We start from the raw sequence: 22,966 nt of genomic DNA on the forward strand, positions 1-22,966 counted from the left end.
TGGGTTGGCCATGATTTCACTTTTCCACTTTTAACTTATTGGATCTTAGAAGTTTTCTCTGATTGCGTATTTTACAATTGTGAAGACACTCTCCTTAGCATGATCATCTTCAAGTACCCTACCATGAAAGGTGTCAACTTTGACTTGGCCTCTAATAACATGATCATCTTCAAGTACCCTATCATTCAAGTATATTGCTAATTAAGGGTGTCAAATTTTTATGCTCACAACCAATTAGTTAGTTTACTACTTCTATTTACTACTTCTATTATAGTGATTTCTTTGCTTGTGAAGGTTTAATGCCTGTCTGATTCAGTAATGATGATATTAAAAACTAGTTGTCTAGAATTTGATGTTGTGGTTGATGTTCTTGCTGTTTAATCATTAATGTGTATTACTGAAATAGGTTGAAGATATATATTTTTTTCAATATATGCTTAACCTATTGTTTACAATTTGATGTTGTGGTTGATGTTTTTGTTGTTTAATGTGTATTACTGAAATAGGTTGAAGATTTATTTTTTCAATACAAGCTGCCTAAAATAACTTGTGGGCTACATGAATACGTGTACATGGATTTACACATTTTAGATTATCCATTTTTTTAACTAGTATTTTTGGACTGTTGATCCAACAGTAGTTTAGCAGTGAGTGTTCTTTTCTCCATTTAAGATTGGATTGTTTTATGTTCTATTTCATTTTTGTGTGCCTGTGTGTGTGGATAAGGTGAACTTTTATAAATATAAATTCAAGTTTTGCTTGTGTTTTAAGCAGGGATTTAGAAAGATCGAATCCTGAGAAGTGGGGTTTGCAAATGAAGAGGTTGTAATAGGAGAAAAACATTTTTTGAAGAATATTCATCGATGCAGGCCAACTCATAGTCATTACATGTAGAACCAAGATCATGTTTTAGTCCCATTAACCGAACAGAAAAATAGTATTTTGAGGTGAAAATTAATGGACAACCACTTGCTTCACTTGGACCTACAAAGGCATCAAAGACAAGGAGACATTTGAGTTTCAATTACGACTTTAGGTGAGAAATTGTGGAATATGGAACAAAAGACAAGCAATATGACTCTGCTTATTAGTTGTGGTAACTATGGCATATTATGTTTGTTTACAACCAAGAGTAAGCTAAATTGTTTTACTGATGTAAATGGTGTTTGACTCTACTTATTTGTTGTGGTAGCTATGGCAATTTCCACTTAATGTAAATGGTGGCAACTATATACTAGAGTTTCACGGACTAAGGTTGACAGTGAGGAATAAGGTCTCGTCCATAAGCTCAAATTTGCAGTGAACCTGCTAGTAAAACCAATTTCATTAGTCAATTTCAAGTACAAATTTTTAGCGTCACTCGGATGTCCCTACAACTGCCTTAATATGATTTTGCTTTGCACTCAAGAATGGGGCTTCACATACAAATTGATACTCGAGTTTAATGGACTCGAGTACTGCTAACACAGTACTCAAGTTTCATGGACTCGAGTATCAATTTATATGATTTTTGCTTTGCACTCAAGAATGGGGCCTCAGATATAGATTGATACTCGAGTTTAATGGACTCGGGTACTGCTAACATAGTACTCGAGTTTTATGGACTCAAGTATCAATCTGTATGATTTTGCTTTGCACTCCAAGAAATTAGGGCCTTACATACTGATTGATACTCGAGTTTATTGGCTTGGGTACCAAACTAGCACAATACTTGAGTCCAAGAAACTCAAGTACCAAGTGGCATTTTTTAATGCCCAAATGCCATGTCAGACGGTGCCACGATGGCAGAACTTCTAGGAACTTGAGCTTACTGTAGTCGAGTACTATTTGGAACTCGAGTTTGTAGAGCTCAAGTACTAGAAAAGTGGCAGATCACTAATTAGTTCCGAAACAGTGCTTTTTTGCTACAAATTTTGCAAAATGGTGGTATTTGGCCATTTTCACCTAAGAACTTGGCTTGAAAATGATGCATCCAGTCATTAGGATGGCATTGGCAACATGTGACTATTTTTATAGGGATGAAATGCACTAAGTTTACCATTCATTAAAAAAAGAAAAAAAAAAAGAGAGAGAGAGAGATAACAAGAGATAGAGGGAGAGAGAAGGTACATAAGGCAGAGAGAGAGAAATTTGAATTGCACCATCATTAATAGGCTGGCATTCTGTCAAAGCTTTGGTTAAGATGCAAAAAAAAAAAATGAAACTCTGGTAGTGAGAACTTCTCACTGAGAAAGGGTATTCTCTTTACGGTAGAAACAAGTTTCACAAAAGCTATTATTGAGAGTGATTCTCTGCAAGTAGTTACAACTCTTCAGAATCCTACAAAGAATTCATCCTTACTGGGGTATATCAATGAAGATGCTAGGTTGGCTGCAATGTCAAATGTGAAGCAAACCAATCAACACATATATGGTGTGAAAGGCCTTAATTAATATATACACAGTTCTTAAAATGCTTGGTTGCAAGCAGCCCCCTTATCTATTGTAGACGTTGTTCAAAAGGATTTGATATAATTGATTTTTAGTTTCATTTTTCAATGAAAGAAATTTCCAATTCTCAAAAAAAAAAAAAAAAAAAAAAGACGAAGACAAGTCTAATGTCCCTCAAAATTTTATATTTATATTATGGGGGCAATGTTTGGGTCCATTTTTTGAGATTCTATTTAATTATTTTGTGTGTTTTTATGTGTTTGAAGCCAAATATATTGCTGCAACAATGTCATTCTTGGATTCTGAATCATCCTCTCATGGTGGAACCACAAAGTACAAAGCCTTCCATCAAATTAGCCGTGATTGTAAATGCACGTAATCAACGTTTAGACCTCAATTTGATGGAAAAAAAAAAATCAAAATTTAAATGTAGAATTTGAGTTGGATTTTTTTTTCTTCCATTTTTTTTATTACAAAAATGCAGCTATAGGTCTTAGCGTATGGGTTGTGGAAAAACGCAGCTATAGGTCCCCACAGGGGCTATTGTCGCACAAACGCGGCTATAGAAACACGGCTCATAGCCTATAGCTGCGTTTTTAAGGTCTATAGTTGCGTTTTGTACTATCGTTGTTGTATCTCTGAACGAATCTAGGATTGGTTGCAGCGTTGAGGGTTTCTGGCATTATCTACTTCACTCAAGAAGGAGATGGTAACTTGAAATTGCTGTTATTTTATAAAGAAATGTAAATTGCTATTTTCTTATTTAAAGTGATAATTTTCATTTCTAAAACTTTCAGGCCTAGCTACAGTATCTGGAAATATTTCTGGTCTTTATACATGGACTCCATGGCTTCCATGTGCATGCTCTTGGGGACACAACAAACGATTGTATGTCTCACTGGTATATTTCAATGAACATAATGTTTGTATCTTTCTATCTAAAGCATTTAGGGGAGAAAAGAAGTAAAGAGTCCCCACTTTGTTCCAATCAAATGCCCTTTGTCTTATTCTAACTATCTGCTTGCAGGACCATAATTCAATTCTGATGGCAAGTTTAGCATAATCCAATTGTAATATGCTCCATATTGGTTTGCTAAATTATAATTGTAGAGCCACTCCTTTTAACTTTCGCTGTTTATTTTGTTTAGATTTTTCAAACTCCAAAATGTGATAGATATAATTGTTTCAAACAAGGGATTTGTTTCTCTGAATTCCTGTACTTTTCTAAATAGTGCATTTTAATTAGCGTGTTTGAATTATGATTTTGTTAATTTGTTAAAAGTGTGTGTATATATATATATATATATATATTGAAGTACCATTTTAGAATTCAAATTGAATCAAAATTAGCTTCTAATTGTAGTATAATTTTGTGTCATACGTCTAATTTAATTTTTTTTAAAAATTTTTAGTGCCACGTGACCCCCATTTATAATGTTTCCATTTTGTGCATAAGCACGAGTTAGCGGATAGTTAGTAAAAAGAGAAATTATATTCATTCTAAAATAAGGAATTGACTTGATTAGATTTCGTTTGTTTTTGGGATGACAAAATCTCACACGCGATGAGCTCTAACCAATATAGATATAGATTGAGTCTAACATCAATTTTATTATTTTAATAATTACACTAGGATTTTTTTGTTTTTGTTTTTTGAGCATGTACAATCAAATTTGAATCCGTGATACATGTTTCAGATTATACCCTTTGACATTACCAATAGGGAAAAACTGTAGGGTTATAAGATATAACATGTCAATTCTAGTTATTTTAAATTACCTTCTTTTGTTTTCATCAAAAAAAAGAAAAAAAAGAAAGAAAGAATTACCTTCTTTTGCCTAAAGTATGGACTGGTCACTTCAATAGTTCAATGCAAGTATGTGAGTAACAATATGTCCGGTAGTGGTACTCAGTTAAGGGGCTTCTTGCATGTAAAAGTTTAAATTCTTCATCACATGATTTTATACATGTCTTCCAATAAATATCTTACATGAGTTTTACACTTCTACAATAAGGTCTAACAGGATCATATTATAGTGATATAATCCTAACTTAGACTCGAAGGATACAACAACCAATTATTTAATTGGTTGTTTAAATAATAAAGTAAAAGATAATAAATATGGGTCTAACAGCATTGTTCCTATGTCCTGACAGTAACCAAATGATGCAGAGGGTACGAGAGTGTACAAGATAGATACTTTATTATCTGTAAAAAAAAAAAAGAAAAAAAAAGAAAGTATTTTATTATAAAATGAAGAAGAAGAAGATAATAAAGTAATAAATGACAAGGTCTAGGTGAAGAAATGTATCTCCTGGGGTAGTTGTCATGTTGGTGTTTGGTATATGAGAAACTTTAATTTACTTTTTGATGGGGCTAACTTAAAATACAACCAATCTATTTCATAGGGTCAGGTCATTAAGACATAGAGCTCGTGAGAAATGAAAATATAGCAATGCAATTTGATTGACATGCATGAATCGCATTGCACGAATCGACTCTACATTCTGCAAGCAAAAGAACTCACATGAAGATTCAAGTAATGCTTTAATGTCATATTTTCATCGCTCCTGTTTGTTTACATGGAATTACTTGCACATATGGGATTGAAATTAAAGCATCTCTCTTTCGCTATATATAATTACATTTATACAGTAAAAAAGTGTTATACTTTAAAGAACTGTATATTTTCTTTTAGGATGAATGCAAATCATGTCTTGGCTAGGCATGGAGCCATGCACAATATGTGAAGGAAGCAGAAGTTTGGTTAGAGAATGCTCCTTTGTTTATGTTAAAACATATACAAACAATTTTTTTTTTTTTTTTAATTATACATTCCAGTCTAGGATGAAAATAACCTCAAGCAGCTCCTCAAGGAGAATCAAAATATGTTTGTTCCATAATTGATTTTAGAAGATTTTTTTTTTTTAAATCAATTGTTCCAAGGATAATGAGAATCTAATTATAAAACAGAAAGGAAAATAAATTAATTAAATATTCCAAAGATCAATCCAGAGTTTGGGGTCACTTTGAATCAAATTTACAGCTTTGCCTATCCGTAGATATGGCCCATCTTATGATTTTGCATTTACATTGCTACCTGTTCCGGAATAAACTAACTTCAAGCAAAGTGAAATTCTAGTTTCTCTTTGCAATGCATGGTATCAAATGAATTCTCATTATATTCCTTGTATCTGCTTTTGCTTTCTACCGCCCTCACCCTTTGGGATAAAAAGAGAGAGAAAAAAGAACGCTTCCCTCAACTTCACAATCTCACTTTTTGGTTACCCCTTATCTCAAGCATAGAATCACAAACGCAATCCATTTGTTTTAATAGAACTCTCTTCTCCAATGCTTTTTGCATTAAGCCTATTGCAGTTCTTTCCCTACCATTATATTTCTAACACAAGCAATGCAAGAGAAGAGCAACCAGTTCTTTCCTCTTGAAATTTGCCAGAAGCTATTCAACTTCATCTTTGACAGCCTCATTGCTCGTGGCCTTGAGCGTGTAACCTTGGGAAATCCACTGCCTCATCAGGGCTTAATCAAAGTGCCTCCTGGGTTGGGTTCTATGGAGGAGCAACAACCCATATATGGTGCCAAGCCCAATGGAGCTAGTAGTGTGAGCAAGTCACCAGTTGATTTGGGCTCTGAAATTCAGGTCCAGTTCTTGGAGACTGAAGGTGAGTTGGAGAATTGGACCGCGGTTGATGAGCTTGGTTCTTCGGTCCATGTCTCAGAACAGAACGGCCCAATTGATACCGCCGCTCAGGCCCAATTAGTGAACAGTGATGAAAAGGAGATCCCACTAGTTGAAGTGTTTGATGTTTCTAATGGTAAGTCTCCATCACAAATCCAAGAGAGAGATGTTCCACAAACCCAAGATAAAAGCTCAAAAGAAGTAGAGATAACTTTCACAGCCGCGGGCCGGGCTAGAGGCCCAAAAAAGAGTGTAAGCATGAAAGATATGACAGAAGAAGAGAGAAGGAAGCAAAAGGGGAAGAACATAGTAGATGAAAGCTTGACAATAAAGCCTGAAGCCACACAAATCAAGCCAAGGCCACGTTTCAGTGTTGAGCCAAATATAAATGAAAAATCTGACGAATTCATTAAGAGTAGGAAGGAAGCCATGAAAAGGAATTATAGCATGGAGCCAAGATATTCTTAGCAGGGGTTGTGTAACAATGACCTTGGTGGGTAAGTCCCAGCTTGCTTTTAGTGTATTGAATTGCCCAAATCTATGCTTTGTTTATAAATATTTAGACTTTGGAATAAGAGTTTACCTCAAGCATAATAAGTAGACCAAGGTTTGTGGCCTATTGGCTTCATTGTGTTTGTGGTGGTTTTGTAGGTTCTAGTAGTATTCATAAACTTGTAGATGTTACTTATTATAGAGATCTTAATCTTATGCTTTGTTACTATCTCTTAAAATTAAAATGATGGATCATAGGTTCATTAATTTGTTACCAAATATCTGAAATAAATAAAGATTTTAATAAGAATTCTTATCAACATAACTACATAAGAATAGGTATTAGACAATAATCTTTCAACTTTTGAGCCTCAAGAGAGGGAAGTGAGATCCTTCAATTTTGTATCGCATTAACAAGGAGCATCTTTATTATGCAACTTAAGCACTAAATTATTAGCATCACAATGAAGGTTGTCGAGTAGTAGATGATATGATCAATTCAAATGGGGAAAAACTCACATTGACAAACAATCTATTCAAAAATTTCAATCAATTATTCAAGAATTAAATGAAAGAAAAACCTTCTAGTACTTGTGGATAAATTTCACATTACCAATGATTTAAAATTATAAGTGACTGAATTAACCTAGCTAGGAATCAAAATACTCCATTTGAAGTGAGCTTAAAAATTATCTTTCCAAGTCTCATTCTCCACTCTTCTTCTTTAGTACAACTACTTGAAAAATAAAATCAATTCAACATTTTCACAAAAAAATAATGGAAAAGGCACCTAAAAGAAATAAACTTGTGATTCATACTTGAGATTTTATTTCTTAAATCTAATAGGAAACCCTCCTTTTATCTCAAAAAAAAAAAACGTAAATAATAAGCCATTGGTGTCCACCTAAAAGACACTAAAATAATAATCCATGATAAACTCATGCTAATGAAAAAAGAGTTGGAGTGTGAATAATTTTGGAATTTAATAAACTGAAACTGTAAATTGCTACAAGTGGGAGGTCGGGGTCCCCAAAAAATAGTAATAAAGAGGAGAAAACAAAAGAAAAATACATATATAAGAAGTAAGAACACATTGTAATTGAACTTAATAACACACACTAAACCAAATTATATTCGGACATACTTAAGCATATAGAAAAGTTGTAATTCAGAGGGACAAAGAAAGATCTCATAGAGGATCATTCGGCAATTGGCAGACTATCCTCCTCCTTAAAGTTGTAAGTAGCTCCTTCAAGGACCCATGACCCAAAAAATAAAAATTAAAAATTAAAAAAAAAAAAAAAAAAACCTCTTCTTCAAACCAAATATATAGAACAAAAAGAGTTAATTTAGCCTTGACCTTGTAACACTCTCAATGCAAAGTAAATTGCCTCCCAAATTATTTCCCTTTCCTATGTTACATTTCACTTTAAAGAATTTTTTTTTTTCAATCATTTTCGGTCTAAGAACAAAAAAAGAAAAGAAAAAAGAAATGGACACGTACCCAATTAATTGGTCCCCTTCTTGCTCTTCTACTTAATCCCCATGAATCCAAAAGCTCCACCCCATGCATGCGTAAAATGAACTTTTTTTTTCTTCCTAATTCTTTTATTCTTCCAAAGAGTGAGTTGATGAACGGTAGAGATCATATGGAGCCCAAAGATGATCCACAGTGCAGGGCTTCCTTGAATCTAACCTCAACCATGGCTTCCCTTTCCCACTCCAATGAAGCAAACTAATAGGCCCAGGATGCAAACTCCTACATTTTCCTTCAAGATTGTCTCCACCAAGTCCATGTTGATTCCACCTATGGTCCACACCAGTAATATCGCCACCCAAAACCAACAAAAATGGTGGCAAAGAACCCAAGTGGTAAATCCTTTTTTGCTTTTGCACTACCATCCACTCCTCCATTTTCGATGTATAATCTCCTTGCCTCCATTTATCCACGTCCACAACCATAACCCCTGTGTTAAAATAACAAGGCTTTCTACCATCAAATATACTGGACATTGAAGGGTCAGACCAAAACAAGTCCGTGAAATAGGTTGTGAAATTTGCATGGCAATATTCTGGTGCAGCCAAAACCTTGTTCTCCAAATCCACCTCCCATAGCTTCTTGATGTCATCCACAACTACAAGATCAGAATCTAAATACACAACACGTTTTACCTCGGCTGGTATAATGTCTGCAAGGTATATACGTGCATAGTTTAAAGGTTGGTCTAGTGCTTGACGTATTGATTTTGATATTTTCCCACGTACCTTTTTGGAGTTAAAGCGATAAACTTTGAAGCTAAGGTAAGGGAAGGTGGATTTGATGCTTGAGGATACATCAGGCTCATGCCTTGACCACAAAAAGTGAAACTCAACGTTTTCTGGGCATATTGAATGTTGCAAAATGGACAACACAGCTGCCATGGTACCCCTAAGGTAGTTTGAATCCAATGTCATGGCAATGTGGATTTTGTCATCAGAGGCACATGTTTCTCCGTTCCGAAAGGCAGGGGCTTCACGGAAGATGGGGACATCTGGGGACGGCTTCCGGATAACCCCGAGGCGGATACCGGTGGCGGTGGTGGCGGTGGAATGGAGATCAGGGAGGAGGAGAAGGAAGAGGAGAGACAGGAGGCCTATTAGGAGTGATGATAATGGTTGTGGAAAAGTGGGGCTCATCCAAAAGGCCTCCATCCTTGACTTTGATGGTAAAGACAAAGGCGATTGGGATATAATTAGCGAAGCAAAGGAGATAGAAAAGTGGTGGTGGTGGTGGCAGTAGTGGTAGTTGTGGTGGTGGTGGCAGCCATTGTTAGGCTGGATTTGGAGAAGGTTTAGGAAGAGGTTAGAAATGGTTTGCTTTGAATTTTTTGAGAAAAACTAGGGAGGGAATGAGGTTGGTGGGATTGTGAGGGAGAGAAGAATCTTCGGAATGGTTTTTTTTTTTTTAATAAGGGAGTCCATGTTCCATATTAATAGGCAATTATTAATTACCCTTTTTTTTTTTTTGAAAAATACTAAAATTAAATTACTATTTTTATGTGAATTTTAATTAATATTAATTGTACTACAAAATGAATTTAACTAGTGTCAGATTCATAGCATAATAAACAAAATTTTTAATTATATTTTTTGCTTTGTGTCTTAGAATATGATATATCAGATAATTAGAATTAAATTTACTTATGCTTTTTTTAATAGGAAATTACGTTTAAATTTTATTTTTATGGCTTATTAGAAATAATCTATTTGTAATTTCTTTTTCTAATTTTAACCATGTTTTTATATGCATGCTTTACGTTTTTTTTTTTTTTTTTGCCTCCTTAATTTTGGGTTTTATTTGTTTATTTAGTCATAAAATAAAGTAAAATTAGTCAAAATTTTCAAGTAAGGTATTATTTTTGCTTCCAATTAAGTAAAGATTTCCAGCAAAGAATTTTGTCAAATTATTATAACACTTTCCACAGTTTGATTGATATTGCCAATATAGCACTATCTAAAAATGGCAAATCCTGTATCGCCATATTAGGCGCAAGTAAGATTAGTAAGCGAATCAAGTTAAGAAGGAAATCAGAAATATTCTCAAGGAAATAAAGTAATCAGAAATAATTCGTTTTAACAAAAAGAAATAATCATAATCAAATTGTAATAATTCTTTCCATAGGTGTATGCCATCACAATCACACCTTTTCTTTATGCAATTTATTTAGTTCATTTGCACGCAAAATATGGATTAAGTTAAAAGTAAACCCCAATAAATCGAGAAATTTTACTTATGTTTTCAACATTTATACAACAAATTCTAAGTAGTAGTCTTCTTACTCTTCTCAAAAAAAAAAAAATCTACAAAATTGTTACTAGTTATTATTGTAGGTAAAAAAGTAATTTTAATAGTAAATTCAAATTGGAACCATAATAATTTACTACCTAAGATGTTACTACCTAATATTTATGGTAAAAGTGTTGTGAAAATATTATAGATGTAACAATTCTCCAATAAAAATGAAAGTCTCCTTTAAAAAAAAAAAAATTAGTCAATAATTTTTTATTCAGAGTCAACAACTTACTAATTAGTACATCTAGATGTTAGGCTGTGCCCATGCTTCTTTGTATCTAATACAGATGTGCCCATGCTTCCTTGTATGCAATGACACCTTGCCCTAGAGACGTGGAATAACCATCTAGATGTTGATATTAGGCTACTTGGAGCATAGTTTTGACTTTTGTGTTTGTTTCGGATAGGATCCACCCACCCGATCTAATTTAGGAGCGTTACGGTTTTAACTGATTTATGAGAGAATGATATGTGTTCATGAATGATAATAATTTGAGTTACGTGATACAGCGAGTGAAATACATTGAGTCATTTCCATTTATCTTGCTTGCACAATGGAAGGAGGTGAGACCCTCTAGATCGTCTCCATCAAACCAAATTTGCCTTCGTTATGTTTTGATTTACTAATTTAAATTCGAAGTAAGAATTTCATTTGACTCAATTTGGCTTTGAATGTGATATATATATATATATATATATAAATATATATATATTTTTTTTTATGCGGAATGTGATATTTAATGTTATTGATTTTATAAGTCTTATATATACCCCTTTCTTTTCTAAGTTACAGTAAGTAGTAAGCATAAACAAATGGTATTATTCTTGTGTATAGGAGTAGGTACCCTATTTCGTTCCTCAATTATGATACATACATTTTTGTGCATGCATCCCCCAATAATGAACTAATTGAACAATGTATTGGAAGCTAGAAGGAAAAATACCAAAAAAAAAAAAAAAACCGGCTAGCAAAAAAAGTTGGTGTTACAAAATTCATCCTGCGTTGCTTTTATGTTGAGCAAAATCCCATGCCTATAAATAAAAACATCAGCAATGCTTCAAAATGACAAAACTTTTATGTAGTGATCCCCTGACTGAAGTACAACATAATAATCCAGCAATTATTAACTGATTATTTCTAATAACACACGGACATAAATGTTTCAACAGCTATCAAGATCATGTTGACCATTCTGCACTGCAAAAAGTACCAATGAAGATCAACTTTCTTTCAATTTACTCAAATTTCATACCATTGACAATCTCTCTTGTTATGCCTAGAGCAAACATTTCATCAAGTGCGGACTATAAATGTAATAACCACATGGCATGTATCCAAATCCAAGGGATAACAGTAAGGTCTTCCTTTCCACTCTGCAAACGAACAGACTAAAATGCTGAAGAATCAAGTAGTGTCAACTTAGCTCAGTACTTTTGAAACTACACCTGCACCAACCGTTCTACCTCCCTCCCTCAAAGCAAATCTTTGTCCTGTTTGATTTAAAACAAGAAATACATTAAGGAGTTCTAATTATTTCTGACTCAACATGTAGGTCATGATGCGGGCACATATCCGCAACATGTTGGGTGCACTCCCTAACATCTATGCCACAAGTATTATGAAAGACGAAAGAAAATACAAAATATCAGGAGAAATAAATTTTGAAATGAAAATTTTCAGAAAGTACACAATCCCCCACGTCAAACTAAGCACAAAATGTGGAAACACGGTCAAGTAAAATACTTAGCTTTATGCTACTGAGAACATCCATATCCATGTATAAATAAATGCATGTATTCCCATCATAACACAAATTCACACGGATAGAACAGAGACAATAACAGAAAGTTCAACAATTGCACAGTTGCACCATAAGTTATTTCTTTTATCATGTCAGGTAAATCTTAAAGAAATAAATTAGCTATTTAATTCTTTTATAATTTAATTAAAAGGCTGTCACATAATTGGCAAGGAAAATCCTTTTTCTGTTTTATGAATTTGATTCAGTATCAGATTCAAATCCTAAATAGCTATAAACAAATGAGACAACAAGATAAATCATATCTACTCTTTGCATGAAAGTAATATGATGTAAAGACAACCTATATGGATAGCCCTTATATATGATGAAATTTCTAACATGTAAAAAAGGGAGTGCTTACTAATGGAAAGAAATGACAGAAATGCATCACTTAATGACCAGAATTGATGTAATGTAGAAGCAAGCAAACCAACGTGTGTTCAAAAACTTAATGGTGCCTGCCTAATTCACATATACTCCAGTAGGCACTCAAGAACAAAATATAATGCATGAAAAATTAAGCTTACTCAGATATCTCACAGTGATATACACAACAAATATCAGAGCACAACACTAGGGTAGAAAAAAATTATGGTTCTTCTGTTTTACGGCCTAAGAGATCAACATACAACTCCTTTAATTTAATTATTCTAAAACGGAATTAAACTAGACATACCTGATTCAAGCGGAACAGGTGAAATCAGTTCAAAAACTGCAGTCACATTGTCCCCAGGCATAACCATCTTAACATTTTCAGGCAATTCTACTTTTCCAGTTATATCTGCAGTCCTCATATAAAACTGAGGCCTGTAATTTGAAAAGAAGGCAGTATGGCGTCCACCTTCATCCTTTGTAAGTACGTATATCTCAGCCTCAAATTTCGTGGATGTCTTAATAGAACCTGGCTTGGCAATTACCTATACGATAATACGGTAAGATAGTAAAGCAATTCTTACAAAATGCATCTTCACCATTTAATGCCATTGCTCAGTGTGATTTCATAATTCAAATTCAACTAGCACAAGTCAGATTTGTCACAGGCACCATTGATCAAATCTTGTCTGATGAAGCACATAATTACTGCTATTTATAAGTGTGAGCAAGTGCACTAAGAGTACTCTGTATAGAACTATAGATGCAGCATAAATTTGAGGCAGAAAGTAATTAAACTAAGTTTCACACAATAAATTGGAAAATTTTACCAAAATTGGTAAAAGAGTTCGTTTTTCACGTCTAAATATCAACTTATTTAAGCAACATATGAATTCTACATTATGCTACAGGGTCCATCAATCAAAGTTTTCTAGTGCTTGATATGTTCTACTTACTTGACCACGCTGGATTTCTTCACGTTTTAGACCACGAAGAAGAAGACCCACATTGTCACCAGCCTAATAACATTTACAAACTCATCAGTATTTTAATATCAGTGTGCAAGAGCCATTCTAGCTGAAAGTATTATCAATCACTTACTTGCCCATTGTCCAATATTTTTTTAAACATTTCAACACCAGTGACCGTAGTTTTCAAAGGACCTCCCTGCATTGAATAGGATTGAAAAAAAATACACTCAATATTTAAACCAGATATTCCAAGTATGGATTGACTACAAAGATCTGAAGAGGACCTTCTACTAAATGTCAAATCCAATCTAAGCTTAAAGGAGACACAGGCACACAGCCTATCAGTAATGACAGACTAATTAATTTATTACAAGGGAATGCCCGAGGATTTTTCACAGAAATAAGAAAAAGAATACATGATTCTCGAGCTTACCTGCCTTAACCCCAAAACCTCAACTTCCTCACCAACTTTGATAGTTCCTTGTTCAACACGACCAGTGGCAACAGTTCCACGACCCTTAAACAAACAACAACATCATCAAAAGTTTACAGGGAGCACATAATTTCTACCAAAAAAAAAAGCATGCAATTCGCTTTCACAAAGAAATGCTAGCAATTACTGATGAATGGATATTTTTTTACCTGAATTGAGAAGACATCTTCAATAGGCATAAGGAAAGGCTTATCAAGCTGGCGTACTGGGTCAGGAATGTATTCGTCCACAGCATCCATTAATTTTAAAATAGCCTTTTTGCCTATCTCTTCATTTGTACCATTTAAAGCAGCCAAAGCCGAACCCCGAACGATAGGGATCTCATCCCCAGGAAACTTGTAGAAGCTGAGAAGCTCTGCCAAATGCATAAGCTAATGTAAAATATTTGTACAGTCAAACTAACTAAAGTGATTATATATATGTGTGTGTACGTGCACGTGCAAGTGCATGTACAGTGTGTGTGTGAAACAAAAATCTAAAAAAGGCACCCTACCACGGAGCTCCATTTCCACAATCTCCAACAACTCAGGATCATCAATGGCATCAACTTTATTTAGAAAACACACAAGTGATGGCACACCAACCTGTAGAAATACATTAAAAATCCTCATACAGTTAACTTCAAAAGCATAGATAAAATTTACAAGCCACTCTTAGCAGGGCACCCACCTGGCGTGCAAGCAGAATATGCTCCTTGGTCTGTGGCATGGGTCCATCGGGGGCAGATACAACAAGAATACCCCCATCCATTTGTGCAGCACCAGTAATCATGTTCTGCAAAACATGAATAGGTGCATGAGGGCATACAAAAGTTTAGATGAAGAGAAATGAAAAAAAATTACAAACTTCATAAATAAATTAACTTGAAAATATCTGTTTTTAGTAACAGAATTTGGTTTATTAGGTAAAGTAAGATGATTAAATAAGGACAGTTGACGTTCATAGTGAATACTTTCAAAGAGATGCAAGTCAACAAAAGTGAGGTCAAATTACAAGCCAATCTAAGTATTTTTTCACCTAATTTTTGCATGGATATAACAACCAATGTGTGATTATTTACATAGTCATAAAGGTGCATTAATATGTCCAAAATTGAACACTCATACAAGTTCATGAAACAAGACTAAGTCTATAAAGATTCAGATAAAATGCATAAAAGAATAGTCCGTTAATGAAGGGTTAATCTTTTTGACAACCACTTCTATTGGTTGGACCTAGCATGGTAATGCTACAAAATGTGATTATTTACGTCGTCATAAAGGTGCATCAATATGTCCAAAATTGAACACTCATACAAGTTCATGAAACAAGACCAAGTCTATAAAGATTCTGATAAAATGCATAAAAGTGTAGTCCATTAATGAAGGGTTAATCTTTCTGACAATCGCTTCTATTGGTTGGTCCTAGCATGGTAATGCTACAAAATTTTCAAATGGATTAAATTACTTCTTCATAAAACCAAAAGAGTTGTACAGCTTACCTTAACATAATCTGCATGTCCTGGACAGTCTACATGTGCATAGTGTCTCTTAGCAGTTTCATACTCCACATGTGCCTGCAAAATCAGATTAATCTTGAGGTAAGCAGATGTTATTTTGAGAAGATGAATTTGGTAAAAGAAGCAAAATGGGATGGCACAGCTGCAGCAAAAAGAGTAAGCACAAATGAAACAAAAAAAAAGTATTCCAACCGTTGCAATTGTAATTCCTCTCTTTTTCTCTTCTGGGGCCTTGTCAATTTCATCAAAAGCAATAGCCTTAGCTTTTCCTTCTTCCGCTAGCACCTAGAGAAACATCACATGAAACATTTCGTATTTCATACTAAATTATTCATTATTGTAGTCCAGCTTTCAGTTAAGAAACCAGATTAAAACTGAGCAAAATAATAAAATCCACATTCAAAAGCAACCAAATTAAAAAACAACCAGACCTTCGTAATAGCTGCAGTCAGAGTAGTCTTCCCATGATCAACATGGCCAATAGTTCCCACATTCACGTGAGGCTTCCTGCCAGCAAATAATTTCAAACAAATAAAAATCCAAAACAAAAACCCCCACTAACAATGGCTTGACAACACAAGAATCCACACTATGAATGCACATGCAACAACATTGCCTGTTGTAAATTGTCAAATTGTATATATTTAGTTACAAATATCAGATTATAAGTTATTTTCCTAATTCTAAAGGTCCCAACCTCCTTTTCCTGCTAGGATTGGAAAATCCTATACATTACATGAGACCTTGTCTTTTTGAAATAGTATAAAAATAAGTGCTTCAAATCATTTCTATTTGACTCAGACCTATTCTAAAACAGTGGATGCCGAACAAATAAAAATTCGGAAGGTCTAAATTCTACAATTGTAGATCCATGGGACTTAAATTTGGGTAAGCTATTTTTGGGTCAATCTATTAGGAATAGGGATATATATTTAATGTAAACTTGAGAGTGTTTTGATTCAAAGATAGGTTAAAAAATGGAGAACCCGAAATACATAATTGAACGCATGGTTTTCAAGCCTAAGACACTATAACCAAAAACATGTAAAAGTAATTACAATGATAAAATAACTCTCACTTTCTTCTATGCAAATCTAAAGCAGAAACACCAAAAACCACCATTTTGTGTGTTAGAATAATGGTTCAATTGTTAGTTACCATATACCAAACATTTAAGCTTTTAGAACAACTGCTAATTTATTATTGCGAACACTGTTCACCTCCCATTTTTAAAATTTAAATTTAGTGAGGCGTTGCCTTAGAGCCTAGGCAAGCAAGGCAACTGCCTTAAGCCATGAAAAAGGCACTAAGTCAAGAGCCATAGGTTTATATATATATAGAAACTTGTTGTAATACCTATTATTATATTACTAATTTACATAAGCTTGTTTCAGAACCCATTGTTTGATTAATTAATTTACAGAAATATGTAAAACTTATTGTTAGATTAATTAAATTATAGAAGATAGTTGTAAAACCTATTGTTAGAATAATTAAGAGCCTAAACCATGTTAAGGCTACTTTGAAATCAATTAATAGACCTAATTTCTTCATGTAACACATTTTACAAACACTTAATTATAATATTTCAATACATTAGGTATGTATGATTTTAAGTTCTATATGTATCATAACTGTATTTAGAATTTGGTGCCTCGCTTTAATCAGGCTAGCACCTTTTTGTCACCTCATGCCGCAGAGCCTCAGGCAATACAAGGCCTTGGAGCATTAAGGTGGCCTTTTGCTGTTGACTACCTTGGTTGAGCCCCCCAATTGTCAAGGAGGAATTTAGACCCAAACATGAGCGAGAGGTATTATAATAAAGATGAAAATTCACTAGTTCCTAACCACTTCAACTTTTAGGGTAATTATTAGTTTATCATTGTGTTTCCAGAAAATGGGTGTCAGTTCATTATTTGATAAAATAAAGAAATAACGATTTCATTTTTCTTTTAGAACACTACTGCTACCAAAACTCTACATTAACTGCTTTCAAAAAGGACCAAAAAAAGGATATTTTTTCATCATACCACTAAATATGCCCTAAACATTCACTTAAACACTTTGCTGGTCACCATTTTGCAAACCAATTCTACACCTAGATAATTGTTCCAACTTTCCAATGCTACCATTTTTTTTGAACCATAACATTGCAACGCTACTATCAGATCTTAATCGCATCAATTCAAATACAGGAAAAAATATATACATCCATACATCATCGTCATAGTCACCATCATCATCAGCAACAATCAACAACAAAGCCTTAATCCCTATGTTACTTCATTAATTACAGTGTCATTCTTTACTACTTCTACTAACGTATAAGTTCATACACACATACATAACTGCTTTCCAGAAACTATTAAAGTTTAAAGGGAACTTCGTTTATACCACCAAAAATATGCCCTCAAAATCTCAAAGTCATAACTTTACTAATCAATTTAACACACAAAGCCATCGAAATCTCAAAGTCAAAAACTACATTGGATCACTAAAAACCCATTTCGCTAATCAATGGATGGGGAACTTACGTTCGGGTGAAGGTGGCCATGGATCTCCAAAACGAAGAGTGGCCGGAAACTCTGTCATTTCCGGAGATCGAATCGGAGAGAGAAAGTACCGACCCTCTACAGCAGGAGTAGTAGATTTGGGAGGAGTAAGGAGGGAGGAGGAAGAGGCGCTTGGAACTAGGGTTTCTGAGAGCCACTGAAGCCATTTTTGAAAGAGAATCGAAGAAAAAATACAAAAGCCCTAGACCTAGTAACTTGGTCAGGAAATGGCGAGCTTCATAAGAACTGAGAGTGTGTGAGAGTGAGAGAGAGGCGTTAAGGGTTTAAGAAAATAATGGGTTTCGAGGGTTTTAGATTTGGCGGTGTTTGGGTTCGGTTTTTTGTTGCTGCCTCGTGCCCATTAGAGCCCAGCCCATTATTTTCTTAGTGGTTTCCTCACTGTTGGAAACATCAAAAATCAAAATGGGTTAATTGAGTTATAAAATTTTTAATGAGGATTTTTTTTTTTTTTTTTTTTAAATCCTATAATTTGATTGTTTGGGTTTATATTTTGTTGTAACCAGCCTATCAAAGCCCAACTCATTATCAATTGAGGTATAAGACTCTTATTGAAAATTTTATTTTAAACCCAATAATTTAGGGATGTAATAAATGAAATTGTAAGGTTTTAAGAAATAACAAATTAATAGTATGTTATCACTGCACAGTCTTGGTATAATGGTTACTCCACAAGAATAAGTGCTTGTGAGTATGGTTTTCAAACTTGGACCATTCACTGAACCGTAAAAGGAAGAGATTCAAGATTTTTATGGTTGAACTAAGGTTGAACAAGGTCGAACTGTAATAACATTATAATTAATTTAATAATTATTTAAATATAAATAAATATATTAAATTTGTAAATATTAGCAAAATTTACTAAAAATATCTTAAAATTTGAAACAAAATTTCAATGAAATTTTCATGATATTATAAGGTTAACATAAAATAGTACATTATAAGGTTAATAAAAAATAGTACAACATAAATAAGCATAAAAAGAAATTTTATAATAATCCTTCAAGAGAAATCATTTCAATTAACTAAAAACAACTTTTAAAATAAATTCATAAATTGCATAGGTATTATTCTTAAATAAAAATTTAATTTAGTAATGAAAAAAAAATTTAGTAATATTTAATATGTTGAGAAAGATGACATAGAAATTTAGAAACTATAAACCATATAAATTTAATAATACTGCATATTAGCTCCCAAGAAGGGCACTTGGTCTGTTAGTCATGGCTTCAATTTATAATAAGAGATGAATAAAGGGTAAAAGAGGGGGAAAGAAGAGGTGAGAAGAACGACGTGACGGCACGTGATCATATAAATTGAAAATTATAACATTATTTTGCTAATTTTAAAGAAATATATAAATTGATATCATAATGGCAAAATTAATTTAAATTTTATAAAATTATTAACACAGTTTACTTTACATAAAACTTTATTATCAGAATTTATTAAATTATAATACTATTTTGATTAAAATAAAGTACAAAAAAACTATGTTATATACCTTATAATATACATTTCTTTTTTTCTTATAGTCTACTCTAGTTTAAAGTTTAAACAGCACATTAGATTTGTGTCGTGCAGCTTATCCAATCATTTGACCTGAAACAAGATACCAAACAAAAGAAAAGTTCAACTTGCAAGACACCCATTTCGTACCAAACTTGCAAGGGATTTATCTTCACGTTCCAGCCACATATAAAGGAACATAATTTTATAGATTGTTTTATCCATAGACCCCATCCAGCTTTCTTCAATTGGTATGGCTCTTAAAACCCATATTTTTCACATACTTGCCTTAACTTTCTTAGTCTTGCCTATTGTTAGCTCTTCCAACTTCAGTATCCCAGCAATTTTCAACTTTGGTGACTCAAATTCAGATACTGGTGGCTTGGCTGCAGGAATTGCTTTCCCGATTGGACAACCTAATGGACAAACATACTTCCTTAAGCCATCTGGGCGGTTCTGCGATGGTCGTTTGATCATTGATTTTCTAGGTAATGTATCTTTAACAACTTCCAGTTCTTGCATAGGAGCATGTTGAAACAAGAAAATAAATTTTGATTGCACAAAAACAATGCATGGAATTTGAGTTGTTACTTCAAAATACAAATGCCCACTCACACATGCTAAAGAACATTACTACTATGAGTTTATCAGTTTGAAATAATTTTATTTCATATAAATATATGTAAGACCTAAAACTTCAAACTTTAATGATGTGAAGACAAAAGTAGAATGAGGCTGTGTTCACACTTAGATTCTTATTTTTGAGCTTATAAGTATGTAGGTTCCTTATGCATATTTATATGCAGCAGTGAATGCATTGGACCTTTCATTTCTCAATCCATACTTGGATTCAATTGGTATACCAAATTTCCAGAATGGGTGTAACTTTGCAACTGGAGGATCTACTATACTTCCAGCCAATGCAGCATCAGCAAGCCCTTTCTCCTTTGGAATTCAGGTAGCTCAATTTGTCAGATTCAAGACTCGAGTCCTAGAATTACTAGTAAAAGGTATTAGTACTATTTAGTGTAACAACACCCAGGTTTAAGGTTAATTACATTGTTAAGTAAATGGTTGTTTTCAGAGAGTTAGAATGTAATTTTCATGTGTTTGTCACAGATAAGAAACTTCAAGAATTTATTCCTTCACAAGAATCTTTTAGGCAGGCCCTCTACATGTTCGATGTAGGTCAGAATGGTCTGGACGGAGCATTTTATTCAAAATCAGAAGATGAAGTACTTGCTTTGATTCCCATCATTTTAACAGAATTTGAGGCTGGAGTTAAGGTTATTTCACCTATTTTGCCTAACCTAACAAATTAAGCTAGTTGATTTTAGTAGAACCATCAAGTATCTCTTTCCTTACCTTCTCTTGCTTTTTCAGAAATTATATAATGAGGGTGCAAGGAATTTATGGATTCACAACACTGGTCCCCTTGGATGCTTACCTAGAATAATTGCACAATTTGGAAAAGACTCATCAAAACTTGACCAGTTCGGATGTGTTACCTCACACAACAATGCTGCTAATCAATTCAACATGCAACTTCATGACCTTTGTACAAAATTTCGGGTACTCCCTGGGGCTAATGTCACATATGTTGACATTTTCTCAATAAAATTAAACCTCATTTCAAATTATTCTCTATATGGTAAGTTACCATTACCAATCTTGAAATTTGTACTTTTTACTTTGTTTTATTGCATTTTCCGCATTTATCTGTTTATCTAATTAGTTGGATTGTCTGTGAACTATTTGGCTTTCAGGATTTAAACAACCTTTAGCTGCTTGCTGTGGCTATGGTGGGTTGCCATTGAATTTTGACAACCGAATTGCTTGTGGCCAAACCAAGATTCTAAATGGGAGCTCGGTGACAGCAATACCATGCAATAATACTGCGGAGTACGTGAATTGGGATGGAAACCATTATACAGAAGCTGCAAATGAATATATTTCATCACATGTATTAACAGGAAATTACTCAGACCCACCTCTCTTAGTGAATGCACAATATCATATAGAATCAAAACTATTTGACCCAAAAACAATATAAGAATGTAAGATTGTAGTAGTTTCCTCCCTCAAAAAAAGAAAAAAAGATTGTAGCAGTTTTCAAGACTTCATATGATGAGTCTAAATTCCAATACCAATTGAATTTCTTATGGAGTTGGAGTTTGTGCATAAACTTAATGTTTGTCCAATTCCATTAACAGAAGCTCTCACTTTCTCTCTCTTAATTCAGCCTACATAAAACCAAATTTGCTCTCAGTTTTTGCACCCAATTATTCACTTGACACAAATATTAAAAAATTAGATAGAACACATGTGGCAAAATTAAACTCCAATCGTAATCCAATTTAAAATCTAATTGGATTTTCTCTAAGTTTTGGCTTTAATCTTTTATATATATTGTAAGGACCTGAATTGAGTTCCTAGCCCAAGGTATGAATGGACTTAGGCCCAATAAGCCTAAAACAATGAATTTCTAGAGAATGGGTTAGAAAAACTGAGCTTTAGTTAACCAATCAACAAGTTAGGTAGGCCTGATGACAAAGGAGTGAAAATATACAAGTTTAAACCGAAGGAAGAATGTCCTCAGCAATGTCCGAGGAGACTGATTTTTATATAATGTTCTTAAGTATGGTTACAAGCCTGGTTCTAAATTACTACAGTGTTTCTTTCTTGGCTTTTCCAATCCCTCTTCCATGGTGGGTCTCTTCCGTTATATAGTTCCTTTCAAACAATCTTGGCCTTTCATTTGTTGATCATCCAAGCTTCTACTTGAGTATCCGTCCTATTGAACACCCCCTTTCCCCAGGCCTCTTTGTGCGTTGGGACAGCCAATCTAGCCCTGTTTAGGAGTCTTCTCCACATTAATGCAACCAGAAAGTTAGCTGCAAAGCCTTTAATGCGGTAGTAGCAACTTTCTCCTTAGATATTTTAAAACTTCCCCCTGTCTTGTGTTTCTGTAATGCTCATCCATACTGACAGAATTTCCTAGAACATTCCCTTGAACTGCAGACCACCTCTGCTAACCTCGGCCTTTATCAGCCGAGAATGCATTCATCCTCGAACAACCCTTCTGGGTCGTTATGACCACAAATGACTTCTTCATTCACTAAAATAAACTCCTTTGACAATGTCCACTCCTGCTCGGACGACCCCTTGTCTTTAAATTGGCCGCCGGTCCAATATCTGCATGGATCACGAGCTCCTAGCCCAATACCCCTACAATAGCCCCTTGAGATTCTTCTTTCTATCTCATCGGCATGAAAGGAGGATTTCGATGTTACCTTA

The 22,966-nt window shown here is 33.9% G+C and overlaps 3 protein-coding genes across 4 annotated transcripts; 1 reads left to right on the forward strand and 2 right to left on the reverse strand.

The window, feature by feature from the left end:
• Positions 1 to 8,230: 8,230 nt before the first annotated feature.
• LOC126710014 (probable galacturonosyltransferase-like 4) lies at positions 8,231 to 9,405 on the reverse strand. The gene has a single exon (XM_050410398.1). It carries the CDS (start codon positions 9,311 to 9,313, stop codon positions 8,231 to 8,233), a length of 1,083 nt encoding a protein of 360 aa, XP_050266355.1. The 5' UTR covers positions 9,314 to 9,405.
• Positions 9,406 to 11,508: 2,103 nt separating this feature from the next.
• LOC126708905 (elongation factor Tu, mitochondrial) lies at positions 11,509 to 18,442 on the reverse strand. Its single transcript, XM_050408905.1, has 12 exons — positions 18,125 to 18,442; positions 16,022 to 16,097; positions 15,783 to 15,875; positions 15,573 to 15,647; positions 14,762 to 14,866; positions 14,586 to 14,676; positions 14,242 to 14,447; positions 14,033 to 14,116; positions 13,730 to 13,795; positions 13,585 to 13,647; positions 12,933 to 13,173; positions 11,509 to 11,945 (listed from the first exon to the last, which is right to left on the reverse strand). The coding sequence occupies exons 1-12, from the start codon at positions 18,307 to 18,309 to the stop codon at positions 11,875 to 11,877; spliced, it is 1,356 nt and encodes a 451-aa protein (XP_050264862.1). The 5' UTR covers positions 18,310 to 18,442; the 3' UTR covers positions 11,509 to 11,874.
• Positions 18,443 to 19,786: 1,344 nt separating this feature from the next.
• Positions 19,787 to 21,831, forward strand: LOC126709908 (GDSL esterase/lipase At1g54790-like). 2 transcript variants are annotated; one of them, XM_050410276.1, is made up of 5 exons: positions 19,787 to 20,157; positions 20,476 to 20,679; positions 20,789 to 20,955; positions 21,053 to 21,320; positions 21,436 to 21,831. In XM_050410276.1, exons 1-5 carry the CDS (start codon positions 19,923 to 19,925, stop codon positions 21,720 to 21,722), a joined length of 1,161 nt encoding a protein of 386 aa, XP_050266233.1. In that variant the 5' UTR covers positions 19,787 to 19,922; the 3' UTR covers positions 21,723 to 21,831. The 2 variants fall into 2 exon arrangements, with proteins under 2 accessions (XP_050266233.1, XP_050266234.1); XM_050410277.1 differs by having other exon boundaries at positions 19,790 to 20,157; positions 20,479 to 20,679.
• Positions 21,832 to 22,966: the final 1,135 nt, after the last annotated feature.

This window comes from Quercus robur, chromosome 12 (assembly GCF_932294415.1).
Source record: "Quercus robur chromosome 12, dhQueRobu3.1, whole genome shotgun sequence".
NCBI classification, from domain to species: domain Eukaryota; kingdom Viridiplantae; phylum Streptophyta; class Magnoliopsida; order Fagales; family Fagaceae; genus Quercus; species Quercus robur.

What these genes read in the sequence shown, in the direction of transcription:
- LOC126709908 (XM_050410276.1), top strand. Translation starts at nt 19,923, where the DNA reads ATGGCTCTTAAAACCCATATTTTTCACATACTTGCCTTAACTTTCTTA. An exon ending in CCTAGAATTACTAGTAAAAG is followed by an intron (nt 20,680 to 20,788) that starts GTATTAGTACTA and finishes TGTTTGTCACAG; the next exon opens with ATAAGAAACTTCAAGAATTT. An exon ending in TTCAAATTATTCTCTATATG is followed by an intron (nt 21,321 to 21,435) that starts GTAAGTTACCAT and finishes TTTGGCTTTCAG; the next exon opens with GATTTAAACAACCTTTAGCT.
- LOC126710014 (XM_050410398.1), bottom strand. Translation starts at nt 9,313, where the DNA reads ATGGAGGCCTTTTGGATGAGCCCCACTTTTCCACAACCATTATCATCA.
- LOC126708905 (XM_050408905.1), bottom strand. Translation starts at nt 18,309, where the DNA reads ATGGCTTCAGTGGCTCTCAGAAACCCTAGTTCCAAGCGCCTCTTCCTC. An exon ending in GAGGAATTACAATTGCAACG is followed by an intron (nt 15,648 to 15,782) that starts GTTGGAATACTT and finishes CTGATTTTGCAG; the next exon opens with GCACATGTGGAGTATGAAAC. An exon ending in ATATTCTGCTTGCACGCCAG is followed by an intron (nt 14,677 to 14,761) that starts GTGGGTGCCCTG and finishes GTATTTCTACAG; the next exon opens with GTTGGTGTGCCATCACTTGT.